Source organism: Falco cherrug, chromosome 9 (assembly GCF_023634085.1).
Source record: "Falco cherrug isolate bFalChe1 chromosome 9, bFalChe1.pri, whole genome shotgun sequence".
NCBI classification, from domain to species: Eukaryota; Metazoa; Chordata; class Aves; order Falconiformes; family Falconidae; genus Falco; species Falco cherrug.
The window spans coordinates 26,979,091-26,995,520 of NC_073705.1; the positions used below are offsets into that span (position 1 = coordinate 26,979,091).

The 16,430-nt window shown below is 44.6% G+C and overlaps 1 protein-coding gene across 2 annotated transcripts in view; it reads right to left on the reverse strand.

The window, feature by feature from the left end:
* The window catches only part of NEURL1 (neuralized E3 ubiquitin protein ligase 1), a 165,704-nt gene that overhangs the window by 17,986 nt on the left and 131,288 nt on the right, over nucleotides 1-16,430 (reverse strand). For both annotated transcript variants that reach the window (XM_055721224.1, XM_055721225.1), the window contains exon 4: nucleotides 1,710-2,390. In XM_055721224.1, the coding sequence (XP_055577199.1) occupies nucleotides 1,710-2,390 (681 nt within the window). The remainder of the gene's footprint in view (nucleotides 1-1,709; nucleotides 2,391-16,430) is intronic.

Sequence of the window (16,430 nt, forward strand, 5' to 3'; positions counted from 1 at the left end):
AGGGAGACATGCACAGGGTATGGACAGCAGGAGGTCTGCCCAGGACACAGGAGGCCTGCGTTCAAGCCCAGGCTCTGTTGAATTGTGCATGAGGACATGATTCTGTCCCTCTGGTGAGACACATCCTTGCTGCCCTGTTTCAGGACCCACTGCAAGCAGGCTATTCGTTCTGTGCACAGCTGCCAGAATTGGTGATCTCATATGAAAGGAAGCAGTGGTCGATGACTTAGTTTTACCCGCAGCTCAATGACCTCAGGATGTTTTCCTTCTAACGTATACAGGAGCATTTAATCTCCTACTTTACTGGGATCTGTTTGACTTCACCTACCATTATCACCATGACATGTTGGTGGAGAGCAGAGCTAGCCATGGATTATGTACAGTACCCACAACAAATATAATCAGGCTGAATTATCAGGGATTGAGTCTCAGGCTCCTGGAAATAAATTGCAGTATGACACTGGTCATCTGTGAGCCTTTAACAGCCACAAAACACTCGCAGCACAGGCCTGCAGTCAACTTTAAGCAAATTATATAGGGCACTTCATACTGCGATTAAGGTGAACTGGGCCCTGCAGAGAGATGTGTGTGTTCACCACAATTTATCTTCAAAGAATTTCTATAAATCCTAAAAAAGGAGGTGTTGGTTGGCTTTGGGTTTGGGTTTTTTGGGTTTTTTTTTCCCGATTGGGTAAGAAGGAGGGACAGTTTAATAGTGAGGATTTGACGCAAAAAGGAATATAACTATATTTAAAATTATATGAATTTAGCAGCATAAACAAGGAAGGCGCATTTTTAAATCATCCCTAGTTAAAGAAGTACCAGGAATTACATCACGTTCTCAGAATCCATCTTTTACTTTCTGACGCTAACACCAGCAGAACCATGATACAGGCCCAGTCTACGGCCAAACACACCGTACACTCGTGTCCAACACACACACACACACACACAAAGTAAATCCGATCCTGAGCAAATGCTATTTCAGGGCCTTTCCCTCCACACCTTCAAAACATGACTTTTAGCATTTCCATGAAATACTTCAGTTAACCAAGATTAAAAACAGAGCAAAAATCTCAAGAGAAGGAGACAAGCCCTTCAGAGGCCCGTCAACTGGTATGAGCTACACTGCTTTAAACTAGGCTGGAGGGCAAGGAAACCCCTCTGCTGCTGAGCTCGGGACCACGAGGCACAGGGCTCCCCCTCTGCTTGCTAGCCTGCTTCTCTCATGCAAGCCTGGGGAAAGCAAGGGAACTCATCTTTTTGGGAATCGGTCATGCCACATAGCTAACATACAGAAAAGGGCATCAGGTCTCATTTTTCCTGCTGCCTATGCCCTGCATAAGCTCAGCCCAAAGCACCTCCCCATTCCTTGCTTCTCTTAGGTCAGCGGTGACCCATCTGTACTTTAATGGAGGTCTCTAACACTTAATTTGTTAACTGCAAAGAGTTTTGAGACCATCAAGTGAAGGATGCTAGAGAAGTACAAAGAGGTTAAGTCTTGTAAATCATATCCATGTGCCACATATGTGCCTTTGTGTGTATATATTTATTTATTTATTATTTTTTTTTCCCCTTATGAACCTAAAATTTGTACCTGATCCTAGAGCAGGAAGGGAGCCATTCATTCCCTCCACCTTTCCCCCATGATGTATCCCTCCCCTTGCTTTCTTGTGCCTGAGGTCTGGAAAAAAGGGGAGCCAACATACCCAACAATCGGATCTGCATGACCGCGCCGTGTAAAACGAAGAACATCCAGAGGGGCTGGGAACAGTCCGTGCAGACCTGCATACCAGTGCCAGCACCGTTGTGGCTCAAGTGCAGCTCACCATCCGAATTCACCATAAATCCCAGGATGTCTCCACTCTGGAGGGGCACCACGACTCGGCAGATGGCCCAGAACTCCTTTCGGTCGACCAAGGACTCGGGGTTATAGGGGAGGTCGCTGGGGCGCAGGGTGCTGGGGTCGCAGGATGTCACCCCGTAGGACAGCGTCCCCGTGCGCACAGCGTTGGACTTGTTGATTTTGACAAAAATGGTTTCGTTGATCCGAAGGGGTCTGCTGGTGAAAACCAAAGTCCTCTCCTCTCGGGCATGCTCCAGACGGGCCACGGTTTGGTCGTCAAGGATTTTGACGTGGGGTCCCCGCAGGTGGTGGAAGCGGAGGTCGCTCTCCAGCTGGGAGGGGAGGAGGTGGGAGTGCTGTGAGTTGAGGGAGTTCTGCGGAATGGGACATGTGGTGGCTGTCACGTGGAAGGTCTCCTCCTGCAGGTTGAGGTCGCAGAGGCTGACCGAGAGGCGTGTGTCCTCCGTGTCCCGCCGCAGCGAGGGCCGGCGGATGGCGGTGAAGGAGCGGGGCCGCAGGCAGTCTGGGGGAACGATCTCACTGTCTGTGGGGAGAGAAAACAAACAAGGAGTCACCCCAGAGAAAATCAAAATATTGAGGAGTCTGCAAACCACTGTCGGTTTGATTGGTATGTCTGAAAGGGAAACTCGGAGACCTGCTACCATATTTTCCCCTTCGAAATATGGAAGCCACATATCACAAAATGTATTTGTGATTGATTGCTGTTCTCGTGCTCTCCCCACCAGCATCAACATTTTCAGCTTCTGAGCAGGCAGACTCAAAATCGATGGGAAGAATTGACTAGGGGAGGCTCTCCTTGGAGAGGGGAAGCAGAGGGTAAATATCTGAAATATACCCTGAACATACCAATCAATATCTATACAGGCTCCAAGTTTTCATGCTCTCTTTATTGTCTAGAATGATTCTCATAGATCTAGGAAATAAATACCTAACTACATATTTTTCTATTTTTTTTAAAAAACCCACTATGTTCAGTTCTAATTTATTTTCATCATATGAAATTTAATTAATATTCCTGTATATAATTAATCATCAGCGTTCTGGTGCTCACTGCAAACCAGCACAGATATGGATTTCACAATGCAGAGCTTGGGAATATGTAGTTTTCTATAACATCCATCATTTATTATTTCCAAGCCAAATAATTAAAAATCAAATCCATGGATGCATAACAAAGAAAGGTGACGCTCACACATTCAACTCCACCCATGGAAACAGAATTGCACCTTATCCGCTTTGTTAGTCTCACCTGCTGTTTCAAGAGCCAATTATCAATTTATGTGATTCTTTTCCTAAGGAACATAATCACCTGCCTTTAATGCCTAAATTACTTTCATTTAATGTATCCTTAGCTACACTGTTGCCATAGAAATTTTAAAGAGCAATATACCAAGAAAAAACCCACATTATTTAAACAAATGATAAATGTAAGCTGACATAATGCAAAGATTTGTACTTATACCTGAGTTTCTGAACTCTGAGAAGCCCAGAGCATCAAGAGACTATTCACTGCGAGAAAATTGAGCATGTGGGTAGTTTGCTGAAAAAGTCATAATAATCTATGACCCATCCCAACATTTCCTCTGCGAGAATTACGCCTGAAGACTGTTGCAGCTTCAAGCCCAGGTCCAAATGGTATGAGGTGGGACCACCCCATACAACACAGTCCCCCACGGGTGGCACAAAGCAATGCCACCAGACCTCAGCCTATTTATATATATATAAGCGCCTATCACCATATTGATAAACATTCTTTGGAACCAGGCCTGCCGCAAACACAGCACAAGGGGGAATGACATGAAGGGGCAGAGGAACAGAGAGTCCTTCCTAACCCACCCGCTATACCCTTGCAGCAGGCACCTCTTCCAGCCATGTATCCTTGGGATTTTCTTTTACAACAGCAAAAGACCAGAAGCTCAGGTTATCTGGGGATTTTCCCAATGGGATGCACCCTCCCCCAGTACACCAAAGCAGTGGCTCTGTACTGGTACGTCAAGGCAAAATGCCAGCTACTGAGCACCCAACGTCTCCTGCAATATCTGATGTCTGACTAACAGCCTGTCCTGCCCTCCTCTTCTGGGAGCCCTGACAAGAGCACACCCACACACAGCTTGGCTTCAGCAGAGCTCTCCGCTTTGCTTAAACTGGATTATTCCAGGCTCCTCTTTAAATAAACTGCTATTACAAGGGAAGCACAGTCCCAAAATAAAAATGGGCTTTGTTTCTCATATTTGATTTTCCCTATACTGATATTTAGCTTCTCTTCCCAGAAGTTAATTAAAGAAAAGGAGGAATAAATAAAATCAGAAATTACCCCAAGTAATCTAGAAGTGGGTCGCATTAATGCTTTGTAATATATGGGCCAGCATTTGCATTGCAAGTGCTCCTGCTGGATAGAACCAGACTTACTTTACCCTCCTTTGGCTGCAAACCTGCATAGGAGAACAAATTAATACTGGCAGCTGACACTGATCCTTTGGTGTAGGTGAATGGGTAGAGACCTTTCTGAATAGGAACAGAAGGTCCTCTCTATTTTATTCCCTGTAACTATGCATGTGCAGCCTGGCTGACAACCGTGATGTGTGGGTAGCTTGCAGCCAGGGTTTTGAAACAGCTTGTTTTCCACCAGGATGCTTGCATTTCCCTTTGGCTGCTGGACAAAATATCTTTTTCCATCTGAAAAGAGATTAAGAGAGATGCAGTTCTTCTGCAGACAAGACACATGGCAGCGACAGCAAACCAGGGTTACACATCCAACTGTTTTACTTAAATCCATCGGTAGCTCAGATGCCTAGACACTTAAGGGATAAGATGTCTCAAGCATATGGGATCGACTGAGATTTAGTATATTAATGTTTGCAAATACCCACGAAAGAAAAGGTTGCAGTTTGTAAGTATCTGAAGTGGGTTTGCGAAAATTTACAGAGACGAGTCTCTAAGAGATGCCGGCCTCCTTCAGGACTCTATGTTTTTATAAATCACAAAACACCCAGCCAAAGAAGAAAAAAAAAAATCCCATTGAACATAAAGTAAAACAAAAATGAGATTCATCTTTTGGGGTGGTAGGTAAGCTGGAAGAGATGCGGAATGCCATTTATCCAGAATAACTGATAATGGCCAAGGGCTATGAAAGAACAATTCTGGTGAAATACGAAACAAGTGAGGTGACTTTAAGCAGTTTCTTTCACCAGAAGATGCCCAGGAATTAGTTGTTTTCTTCCACTAAAGCTTCAGCTGTCACTTTCTAAACACAGACCAAGCTGCTCATGCTGGAGTGGCCTGTAACAGAGCCTTACTCCAGGTCAGTAGAACAGCTGACCTTTAATGCCTATGATGGAGGGATGCTCCATGTAGGAGTGTTCAGGCACATTTACATTTGCAGAAAAAAACCCCTGCAGCACACATCAAAAAGACAGAATGACTTTCTGTGATGAGACTGTAAAATACAAAATGGGTCCAACAGCCCATCACCGAGGAGATCACCCAGCTTTAGCCTGAGCAATTTAGAAATCATCCCTCCTTATTATATATTCAAGGTTATACAATTTCCTGTATAAGGCAGTTGGCAGTGTTTCTTTGGGAAAAGTCAACTGACGAGAGACCTCCTTGGGTCAGAATTAGACAGGCTTGCGAGTGAGGACCACAGCCCTGGGTGAGTCACCAACGCAGGCTCTGACCCAGCTGGCAGGGCTACCACCCACCAGCAAGCTGGCCGTGACCACGGCGGCTCCGTGCAGGCAGGCTGCCCCGGGAGCCTTCCAGAGAGGTTTTCCTGAGCTCTGCATCAGTGCAGTTATGGTGCTAACGCTGGATTTAGAGACTTCAATTTTCTGCTAGCAATACACACATAGCCAAAGTGGAAAGGTTTTCGACTAAATACAAATTTTGTGCTCCTCAGCTGAAGAATCTGAGACACTGAATTTTTGCAAAAGATGCCTAACTTCACAAATCGCTTTGTATCTTTTCCTGGCTTTGTTTAAGGAAAAAATTAAACAGGAGTTAATTAATTTAGCAAAATAGACATGAAGGGCACTTGAGCAGTTCAGGCGTCATCTGTTTTCTCCTCCTTTTTAGAGAGGTTTATCTACAAAATTTAGATTCTCAGCAGCTAATTCTTTACTTGAAGTATCTTCCTCAGACCAGAGGCTTCAAATCTCTCCGTTTTCCTGCTCAGAGGGCATGGAAGAGCCTCCTGCTTTCATGCAGGCTCAATGTGACTGCAGGAATGCCTTACAACAGCGCTTACAAGGAGCTGGTGAGCAGCCACAGACAGCTGTAATCACCGCATACGGAAGTATTTCACTACCACCTTTTTTTTTGAACCACTGCTAAATGTTGTCTTCTTAAAATCATCTATTTCCTTCAACATGTATAATACATATTTTTTATGGATCTCACATACATGCACATTTAATATAGCTACATGAGCATCCAAACACACAACGTGTTTCTAACCACAAGCCTGCTCAGATATCTCACCCCTACATAAACCCAAAGGGTATCTGTTGCTGTCAGACTGTCAAATCATTATTTCCTTCCTCATTTTCAGTACTGTCTGTTACTGCCCTGAAGGCTTGACTTTCCAAGGTCACAAGCAGCCAGTACTCACACACCTGTAAAGGATCTGAGAAAGCAGAGCAACCCAGCGTGTGCACAGACACGCTGGAAACCTGCAGAGTTCAGTAGTTACCTGCAAGCTCTAGGGATACAGATCTCCTGTTGATGAGTCTTCTAAGACTGGTGCAATCCAATGGCCTCACATGAATTGTATTTCTTCAGAGTATGAGGGCTGCAACTACTCTCCACAATAAGCTATGGAACACCTAGTCTAAATCAATCTTGAGACTTACTCCTACAAAAAATAACTTAAAATTAGGGGAATCAGACTGACAACCTAAGAACCTATCCCATTTCTAATGATCTTCCCTCCCAGGAGAGAGAAATGCTGAGAAGTCAAGGAACAATCTAGTGATTCCTTGCATCTGGAGAACATTCCTGTCCTCGGCTACTAAGCAAAGAGTAAGAAAATCGTTAAGGTCAGAACTTTGCTAGCATGCTCCCTCCCTTCCCGTGAAAAGCCTCACGTTTTCCCTTCCTTCTGTTCTTTGCTTTACTTCTTCTCAAGTGCATTTTTCTTCTCTTAATACCTCACTTCACTGGGTAATAGTATTTTTAGTGAGTACTGATGCTCACTGTATAATTTCCATGACCAAGGAACCCCAGAGGTGCTAAACTACCAAAAGACCTACTGAAGTCAGTGGCCCCTACAAGAATATCCTATAAAATGTACAACTGCAAAAGGACGTATGCCGTATTTTTCCCACCATGCTGGAGGGGCTCCATTCCTACTCAGAAAGGCAGAGGAAGGCTCCTTTTCCCACCATCAGTGCCACCTGTCACAAGGGGTTATGCAGGGAGGACAGCTGGCCTTCCAACACCTTGAATCTTGCACTCACTCTCTCCTCCATGGTCTACAGCAGGCTTATGCAGCTAACGGTCCATTTGGCAAGACTTTGACATTGCAGGGAGATGTGTTTGAAACATGAGGCAGATGTACCATACCACGCTGTGGGAAAAGCAACCGGTCATAAGACAAGAAATATACCTGTGCTTCTGGAAACCTTCTGTCACTCACAGCCTTGTACTCCCCGTTGTGGGAGTGCAGGTATTAATCCCAGCTCAGCTGCCTGCCTTGCAAACTCTGCCTGTGTCGTGCAGTGGCGATCTTTGTTCCCTTGCTGACTCAGTCCTAGTGAGCTGATGCTGCTGGGGAACTGTCACACTTCAGCGCAGAAGTAGCCAGAATAATTTCTATATGTTGTTTATAGCTCAAATTTATTATGTACTTCAAGGTGACTGAGGACTGAAAATTTGGTAAAATAGAAACGACTTATACTCTCATTTACTCCTCCTAAAATAAGGATGAAGATCACTGTGCCTGGGAACAAGGAGCAATACCTGTTCCCAAACCCCTTTGGTTACCAGCTTGCCCAATGTGTGTATGGCACCTAGTCCACAGCATCACCTCCACTGGAAAAAAGAGCAGCTGTGACTGGGTCTGGGAAGAGAAGGACCGCTCTGTGGCCCCGAGTTCATAAACCACCCACATTAAAGGCAGGCTGGAAGCAGATCTTTGTGCAGCCTGCTGTACTCATGGTGTTAAAGATGTCCTCGTCACTGTGGGATGCTCTGCTCTAGGCTCTCTCGGTCTCTGCCACATGTATCTCAACTGTTTTACTATACCAGGGAGCTAAGCAAACAGGAGACTGAAAATCACCCTTACTTAAAATAAACACAGGAGAAAAATTAAGAAGTGAAGAAAGCCGAGGCGATGCTCACAGCCAGTAAGAGGCAAGCTCCACTCACAGAGCATGTTCAAAGTGGCCTTGCCTGTTGGTGATGTGTCTGAGCAGACACTCATAAAACTATCTGGTTTTCTGCAAACTTGTGTTCTCCATGTGAGGTCTGGAGAGGAGGCTGGGCTCTGCTGCACTCAGCACAACACGGCAGAGACCCATGCTCCCAGGTGGATGCTTCTGCTCTGATGCTGTGCACAGGTTTCCCCTTCCCCCTCCCTTCTCATTTCTGTTAAATCTTGAATGTATATGATCCGAGACCACTCTGTTCTGTTTATTTCTCATAAACCATCAGGCACCAGAATGCAGCTTCTCAGATCATACAATGAAGCCACTTTCAGAGCATTACTGTAGCATGTGGGAGGCAAATGTTTAAAATCCCTCAAAGGAATGATTCAGACTAAAAACCTCCTTTGCCATATTCTTAGGAATTCACTTCTACAAAGTACATTTCCCTTTATGAACAACCAAGAAATCAAACTGCCTGAGTTATTGCCCCAGATCAACCATTCCTTCTTGAAAACACCCACATCAAATCAAGGACGTCAGTTAAGTAAATACCTACTTATACAATACCTGCATATGTGCACGTCTCTATTGCATTGATAGTATAAATATCCCATTTCAAATAAAGCTGCTTATTTCTGCTCTGGCTCCTCTCTTGCACATGATTGCAGGAATATATGCACAACTACAGCCAACAGACAATGTCACTTTACCAGCTATATACATAAAATGCCCAGGCTGCTCTTTAAAACACTATAAAATCTGGTCTGTGGAGCATCTGGGATCAGGACTCAGCTGCTGGGCTCCACAGCAGAAGAGACTCCTCACCACATGAACAGAAAGGATATATAAATGGTGAGCGAGAAGCAGGAAGAATTAATGTTCTTATTTTATAGACTGGAAACCACGGGACAGAGTAAGCTGTCCAAGGGGGCAGCTGACTCCTCCAGCAGAGCTCTGAAGTGAAACCTCTGGGGTTTAGCCCCGGGCATAACAAAACTGCCCTGTTTTACACCCTCTCATTTCCTAACTCTCCATTCAATGCCTTATTCTCTACCTGCTGCTCCTCTGCTTCCATGTGCAGATTGCTCCTCTCACCTCAAAACTCAACTTGCTAGGGACTCTTCATCCATTATGGGATCCCAATGGTCAGTACGGAAACCACTGTTCAAGAACTCCTCCTTCACCAACACACTGGCTTGGTATCACCGCATAGTCAGTGGAGAGCAAACTTACGCTTCGTGTGCACTCACGTGGTTTGAAGCAGGAATTAATAGCTACCTGCAAGTTTTGGCTGTCTGCTCATTGCAGTCTGGAAGACAAGCTAACTAACATTTCGTAGCAGCTATTTTCACTGCAGGAATGGCAGATATTTAGGTGAACTGAGCGCATTTGTTTGTCTGTGACCACCACAGTCTAAGCCAGCTTTCTGACAAGGTACCCAGGTGTTTTTCCAACATTGCTGAAAGCATTTGAGAGAATTTCTGCTATAACCAAGGGGCAGAAGTCAAAGTTCAAGCTAAGGGTTACAAAGAGCCCAAAGCTGGAGTTTGTCTGATGGGAGAAATCATTCATGTTTACACCAAAAATCGTCACCAGATTTTAAAGCTGGGTTACAAAAGCAGACAGACCATTGACTCTGTGGAACTAATTGTTAGGCTACAGACAACTGCCACTTCAACAGAAATGAGTGGAAATCAGCAATGCTTAACGAGCATCACACCGGACTTTCCTTTGCTTTGTGTTTGCATTTGCGTGGATGAAAATCAGCATTCCTTTCCAGGCATTTTGGGAGAGAATGAGGACTAAAGCTATTCGGTTTTCATGATTCAGTTTTGGAGAGGTGATAAAAAATGGGATGGAAGAGAATACACCCAGACTTTTAATTGTTCCCAACTGCTAGGTGTTTGATAAATTTATCATGCAAACCTGGTGGCTTCCTGTGGCCATTTAGCACCAAATCCTGCTTTGAGGGAATGGCGCCTTTGTACCATTAGGCACAGAGCTACTGGTGTCCTGCCAGGTGAATCTCAGGAAACCCTTGGGATCTGGTCAGGGTACCTCTCTAAGGATATAAATGTCCTCCCTTGGCTTATTGGGTTTATCACAGATTTCTTGTCATGGATTGTCAATGCCGTACCAATAGTACAGATGAAATGCCACAGGAAGACAAATCAGAAACAAACAAACAAAAATTCTAAAAGAATGTGAGCTTATATGTGAACTGCCAGCCTCCAAGTTGAAATACTTGGAAAGAGAAGATACAAACCCCTGAGCTTCAGGAAATTGCATCTGTTTTTAAGCCAGAGTGAACCGTTGCAGTTTACAGGCCAGGTTAGTAATTGAATTGATCGTCCGCATATTCTTCAGTAAAATCTAAGGAATTAAAGCATACAATGTCATACATGAGTGAGACTATAGTTGAAGGAACAAATATTCAGTACTGACTGATAAATTGTTGTTCTGGGACATGTGTTGTCTAATAAAGTGCTCTGAACCAGTCTGGTTCATAACAAACATTCATACAATTCTGCCTAACATCTGTAAGCATGTCCAATTGATTTGCACATATGCAACGGCACGAAGAGCATAACTAGCCTCATAAAACTGCAATAAATTACTGTTTTCCTTAGCAAATATGAATGTTCTGAAAGAGTCTGACACTAGATTATGAAGAACACACTTCCATATGCGTGTTACAGTTTTGGATTTGTTTTCTTTTCCACAAAAGCTGATGCTCAGAGAGAGTCTGCGGGGTGCTGGCAACATGTGTCACAAACAACATGTTCTGGATTTTGTTCAGGAAGGCTTTTTTGTCGGGGTAAACCCATCCTCCCCAGCCAGCGGTCCTAAGACTGACAGATGTCGTGCAGGCTGAAGATATGCTTAACCACTGCCACAGCTGCCTCTGGATGTCGGCACCTCCTTGCCTGATTCCTTTTACTGCGTTCATGGGGTTTCCGTTCGATGTTTTCTAACTCTCCGCAGTCTGAGAAATATGGTTTGAGCAGAAATCACGTGCCTTGGGTTTTGTGGAGACCACCTAATCCCTGTTATTCACTCCTTAATCTCCCACTCATGCACATGAAGTCTCTGAACTTTACTCCCACCCTGATGCAATGATTTCCACCTCCATCACCCCAGGCCTCCTAGGCTCCATGATCAGCTATTATTATCCCTCTTGAAAATGACAGCAAAACAATCAGCACTTTTAGGACCATACCAACATTATTTCAGTCCTAGTCCTGCCTCTCTCTGTAGTGTCCCCCAGCTTTTCTTTCCCATTTCCTATTCTACAGCTGGTGAGTCTTTTATTACTTGTTTTAATTACCTGTGCAAGACCCAATTATTGCCGGAGATTGTCAATTGTCACTTCACCTGACACTTCCTGATCTTTAAGATGTAAATTTCTCTGTAGAAAGGTTCTGTTTTTCACCTTCTTCACAGGAAATTAAGGCAGTAATTGCAATTCCTTGTTGTCTAATAACTTTATAGAGCCCTCTTCTCATAGCCAGTGACTCCATTACTTACTCCTGGCACTATCATTCCTTTTAGTCTCCTTTCCTCCTTGAAATTTTGACCCTTTTATCTCACCCATTCAGGTAAGACAGTAGTTCACCACTGCACGCAGTGCTAACCCCACAACTTTACCTTCATGTACTGTGTTGCAGATTGCTACAGGCCCTCCAACAACTCTATTTCCAATCCTCCATACATCACCGTGTGAATGTTTCCATAGCATCTCAGTGCTCACAGCCAGTTCCCAAGCTACATCAGACACATTCCTTCATCCCCTGAATCATCTGACAGCAATTTTCTTCAAAACAAGTATTTTCTTCCTCCTTCCCACCATCATACTCCCTCCTGTGGTATTTATGCATCCTGCATTTATCCTTTCCACTTGCTTTCATTTACCCCTGCGTCTTCATACAGGCATGGAGACGACAACTCCTCCAACTTCTCCCCACATTTCCCAGTGAAAGGCTCCTGCCATCGCTTACAGTTTTACAGCCAGCTGTTCAGGGAGAATTCAACCCACCAACAACCACCTCGTCCCTGACAAGGTCTCCTCAAGGTCCGACACCTTACCCAGCACCATTGCTTATTGAGCTGCATTAATGCCATTGGGTCTTCCCACTTTTCCTCAGGAAACCCCGAAACGCTGCTGGCAGTCAGCTTCCTGGGCTCGCTGCAGTCCTGTTTGGTTTGGCAGAGCTACCCAAAGGCACTTCTAAGTGATAAATTGCCTGGACACCACAAGGATTTTGCTGCCCCACAGCTACCTCACTAACCAGAGCTAAGAGCACATCTTGTAGTGAAGATGCAACTTGTGCAGGGCAGTCACATTATGTAGTATTTCAGTCAGCTGCCTGAATGAAAAAAAATAAAATAAATTGGAAAGATACAGTATTTCAGGCTAACCTGAAACAAAGCACTCAGTTTATCTTATTTCATAAAAGAGCAACTGAACACTGGACAGAGACCTTCTCCAGTTGATTTCTGGGGCTTGTTTGGAAATCACTGTTGCCATTTTAGAGATTAAAATGTTACTTCAAGACTCAAAATTGAAATATATCATTTTGAAAATAGTGAAAGAAAACAGCTAGAGTTTGCCAAAAGTATTTCAATTTTCAGCCATGACTAATTAAGTTTGTAGATCATCTCTCTTCTCCAAGCTGGTTCTTCACCTAAAGATCCAATGACTAAATTTCTGAAAGAATGCACATAATGCTATTTGTCCAGAATATTTATTTGTTTAAATTCCTTTTAATTTCTCTTTCTTGGAGAATTTCCACCCCAAAATCCAGCACGAAAAAGCTCTCAAACAATTTCTGACTTATTTTCCATATGTACAAAACAACCGTGCAGCCATTACACCCCATCCACCCCACTCCTATTCCAGAGCTGCTGCCACCTGCTCTCCCAGTTATGCACAGTAACAGTAAATCAAGGCTGTTTGATGAGCTTGTTTTAAAATAGCATGATTACTGCAGTCTGCACCAATTCAGAGAAGTTCAGCACATGGTTAGGTCTGTTCGATTTCACGACAGCACTTTAAACACTTCATCTAAGCAAGTATTTGTATCCCACTGAAGGCAACAGGACATACACACAAGCATATCAGTAGCCCCAGATCAGGGGTATAGAGTAAGGTTTAACGACTGAATTCAACTTAAAAAAATTTCTTATGCTAAACTCCACTTTCCGTTGCTGCCCCATTGCATGTGCCAGTGGAGTGAACAGCAAAGGGAATTTCCTGAAACAGTAACCCTAAATCAGTTGCTCCAGCTGTCACGGCTGGGCAAATTAGGGGGGAATCAAAGAGACAGTCAATGCCCACTTCTGCTAAGGTACATAACTGAAGAGTTCATCTCTTCAGTAAGTTCTTCAAATATTCTGTCACAGTAAATGCCCATTAGGCTCGTGATTTCTTTATCAATTATTTTGATACACTGAACTAAAGGAACTAAAGAGCTGAATCTTGTTACCAGAGCTTCAGCTAACTCCTTCACAAGCAAAAAGACAAATTCCTCCCTCACCCCAAGGGAAAGCTTCAACACCTTGGCTATCAGCAAAGCTAATTTAAATGCACATATCATAGGATGTGGCCTCAAAAGGTTTAGGCAGGAAGACAGGAGGTTTTTCTGAAGCTGCGAGTTGGAAGCAAAAAGAATCAGCTGGAAGACCACAGCGTGGCTGCCAGCAGGCGGTGTAACCTTGCTGAAGCCACAGGATTCACACAAAGAACAAGGTTCAACATCCGCTGCCAGATGCTAAATACAGCTGCAGCCCCAGCAGCCAAACCTTCCTCAGCCTGCAAGGAAGGGGATCCAAGGCTGTGGTTCCCAAAAGTTCCTGCTCTCCCCCCACCCCATCTTCCCACAGGACTGCTTTTCTTTCTTCTTTCTCCCTTCCCCACCTGACACTCTAAGCACAAACGAGTCTGGTCCTGCTGGGATCCTGGAGATGACATGGAGGATGGTCTTTCAGGGAAACCACATCCTAAAACCCAGAAACAGCCCCTGTGGTGGACAAAGCTGGACTGTCTGATGGGAGTCGGGCACTGACCATCTCACAGGTTCCCCAGCAAAAGCACTGCACCAGCGAAGTGCCAGCTGTGAGCACGGCACTGGAGAGATCCCTGACTTTGCAGCTGGTTTGTGCTATTAATGGTCCCTGAGACCTTTCAAGGAGGGGTCAGGAGTGGGGTAAGACACAGGCACCTAAAAATGCAGTGAGTTTTTTGGCTCTCTTCACTGTATGCAGGGTGATTTTCCCTTTCTTCTTTGACCTCTCATTAAACTCCCTTGACAGATGTCTGCCACTTCTCAGCAGATTTCTTTTGACACATGATGCCCTGTTGTACTGTCAATGCATTTCCACTAGGATTTAATATTTCAGCCCATGCAAAAGGTCACTGTCTCTGACTGACACATGCTCTAAACTTCTTCCTTACCTGCTAGTTAGGCCTTGGTTTTGCACCAGTTTGGCGACAAATGGGTGCCAAGTGTCCATTTATCCACTTGTCCACTTTCAATCTGTTAAACTCCCACGCCTTTATTTTTACCCTGTATTTCCCTGAGCCCTTGATGCTATACTTCTCTGGTTTGGGAAACAGCTAATCAAACCTCTACTCCTTGATGGTCTGTAAAACGTAAAATTTAGCTTCAGAATTTCATGAACAAGTTTAGTTTTGGAGATTAGAGTGAACTGGGTATAATGAGCAACAAAAAGAGCCAATACAGCAACATTATACGCAAGAACCTTGCTGAGATCTTTATGGGCTAGAAAGATGGTAAACAATATAGAGGTGACTCTTCCAAACTCAAGGATTTCTCATCCAGTTAATAGATTCATCTCTCTTCAGCTTCTGCTTCCTTCAGCATCAAAGTTTAAAGCAGTATTTGGCGAGAATGTTATTATGAATCTTTCTGACCTGTTCTAGGGAACTATCAAACCCTTGCTACATATTAATAAAAACTGATGGACTTAAACCAACTGAAATATCATCACCAGCACCAGTGATGTCTTGCTCAGTCTAAGGAATCTGGGACCAATCCCGGGTCTGCCTGTGACCTGGTTATCAAGAAACACGGTCCATCTCTCCACAGTGCTCAGTACAGTCCCACTGCTCCTGGTACTACAACAGCTTTGATGTTAAAAATGTATACTTTTTTTTTTTTCATTTACAACTAGGAAAATATTCTTTCTTTCCAAGCACAGATGTAGTCCAGTCAACAGAGCAAAAGCCTGGATGATTCACATTAGCATTTATTCTTGCCTGCCACAGGACAGTACTAGGAAAGCACACAGCTAAACCACCATGCATTTCCAAAAGCTAGATGAGATGAAAAAGCAGGTGATGTGCTGAAATTATCATAATTCCTAAAAACAGAGAAGGAAGGGTTACTACTGGCTGTATTTCTGTTCTGTAACTTTTTCATATCAAAGCAAGGGGGAAAAGAAAAGAAAAAAACTGAAAGAGGAGCGTAGATGATTTCTGCTCGGGAGGAAGCCAGCGAAGCAGCTAGGGACCCATGGAGCTGTACGTGCTCTGCTCCAGCCCGGGCTGAAGCCGTGTTACCGGCCCCTTTTGCTCTGTGTCTGTAGGAGACACGAAGCACCCAGGCAGCTGTTGCCATAGCCACCCCTTTACGTCCCAGGGTCAAGTTTCCCTCTGCAGAGAAATATTATTTATAAGGTGGCTTAGGTGTGCCTTGCCCCTGGCAGTTAAAAATGGCAAATCCCACCCCAGGGAACCTTATGGCCCAAATCAGACATAACATAGCGAGAGGGTATGATAAACACAGGGAAGAGAGGATCAAAGCGAGATGGTGAGATGCTGTGTATAAGCCCCGTCAGCTCTCTTACTCTTCCTATTAAACACTGTAAGGGCTCTGCATCCTTGCACATTTTTGCAAGTGTCCTGCTGGTCCATTATGCTGCAGCCACACGGTGATGCCACAGCCTCCGCTGGGACAGACTCTATGGCCTCTTCAGGCAAAGCTGAATCCTCAACACCGGAGCTGAACAGCCCTTTTGGGGAACTGCCAGGCCCAAGAAATCCCCCAGCTAAGCAGCGTTGCCTCCCCTGGGTCGCAGTGCTGCACAGGCACCATCCCGCCCCCGTACTGCCACGCTGCAGGTGCAGACACCGGGCTTCTCGTGGCAGACCTGCCATTTCCAACAGGGCCTGGCAT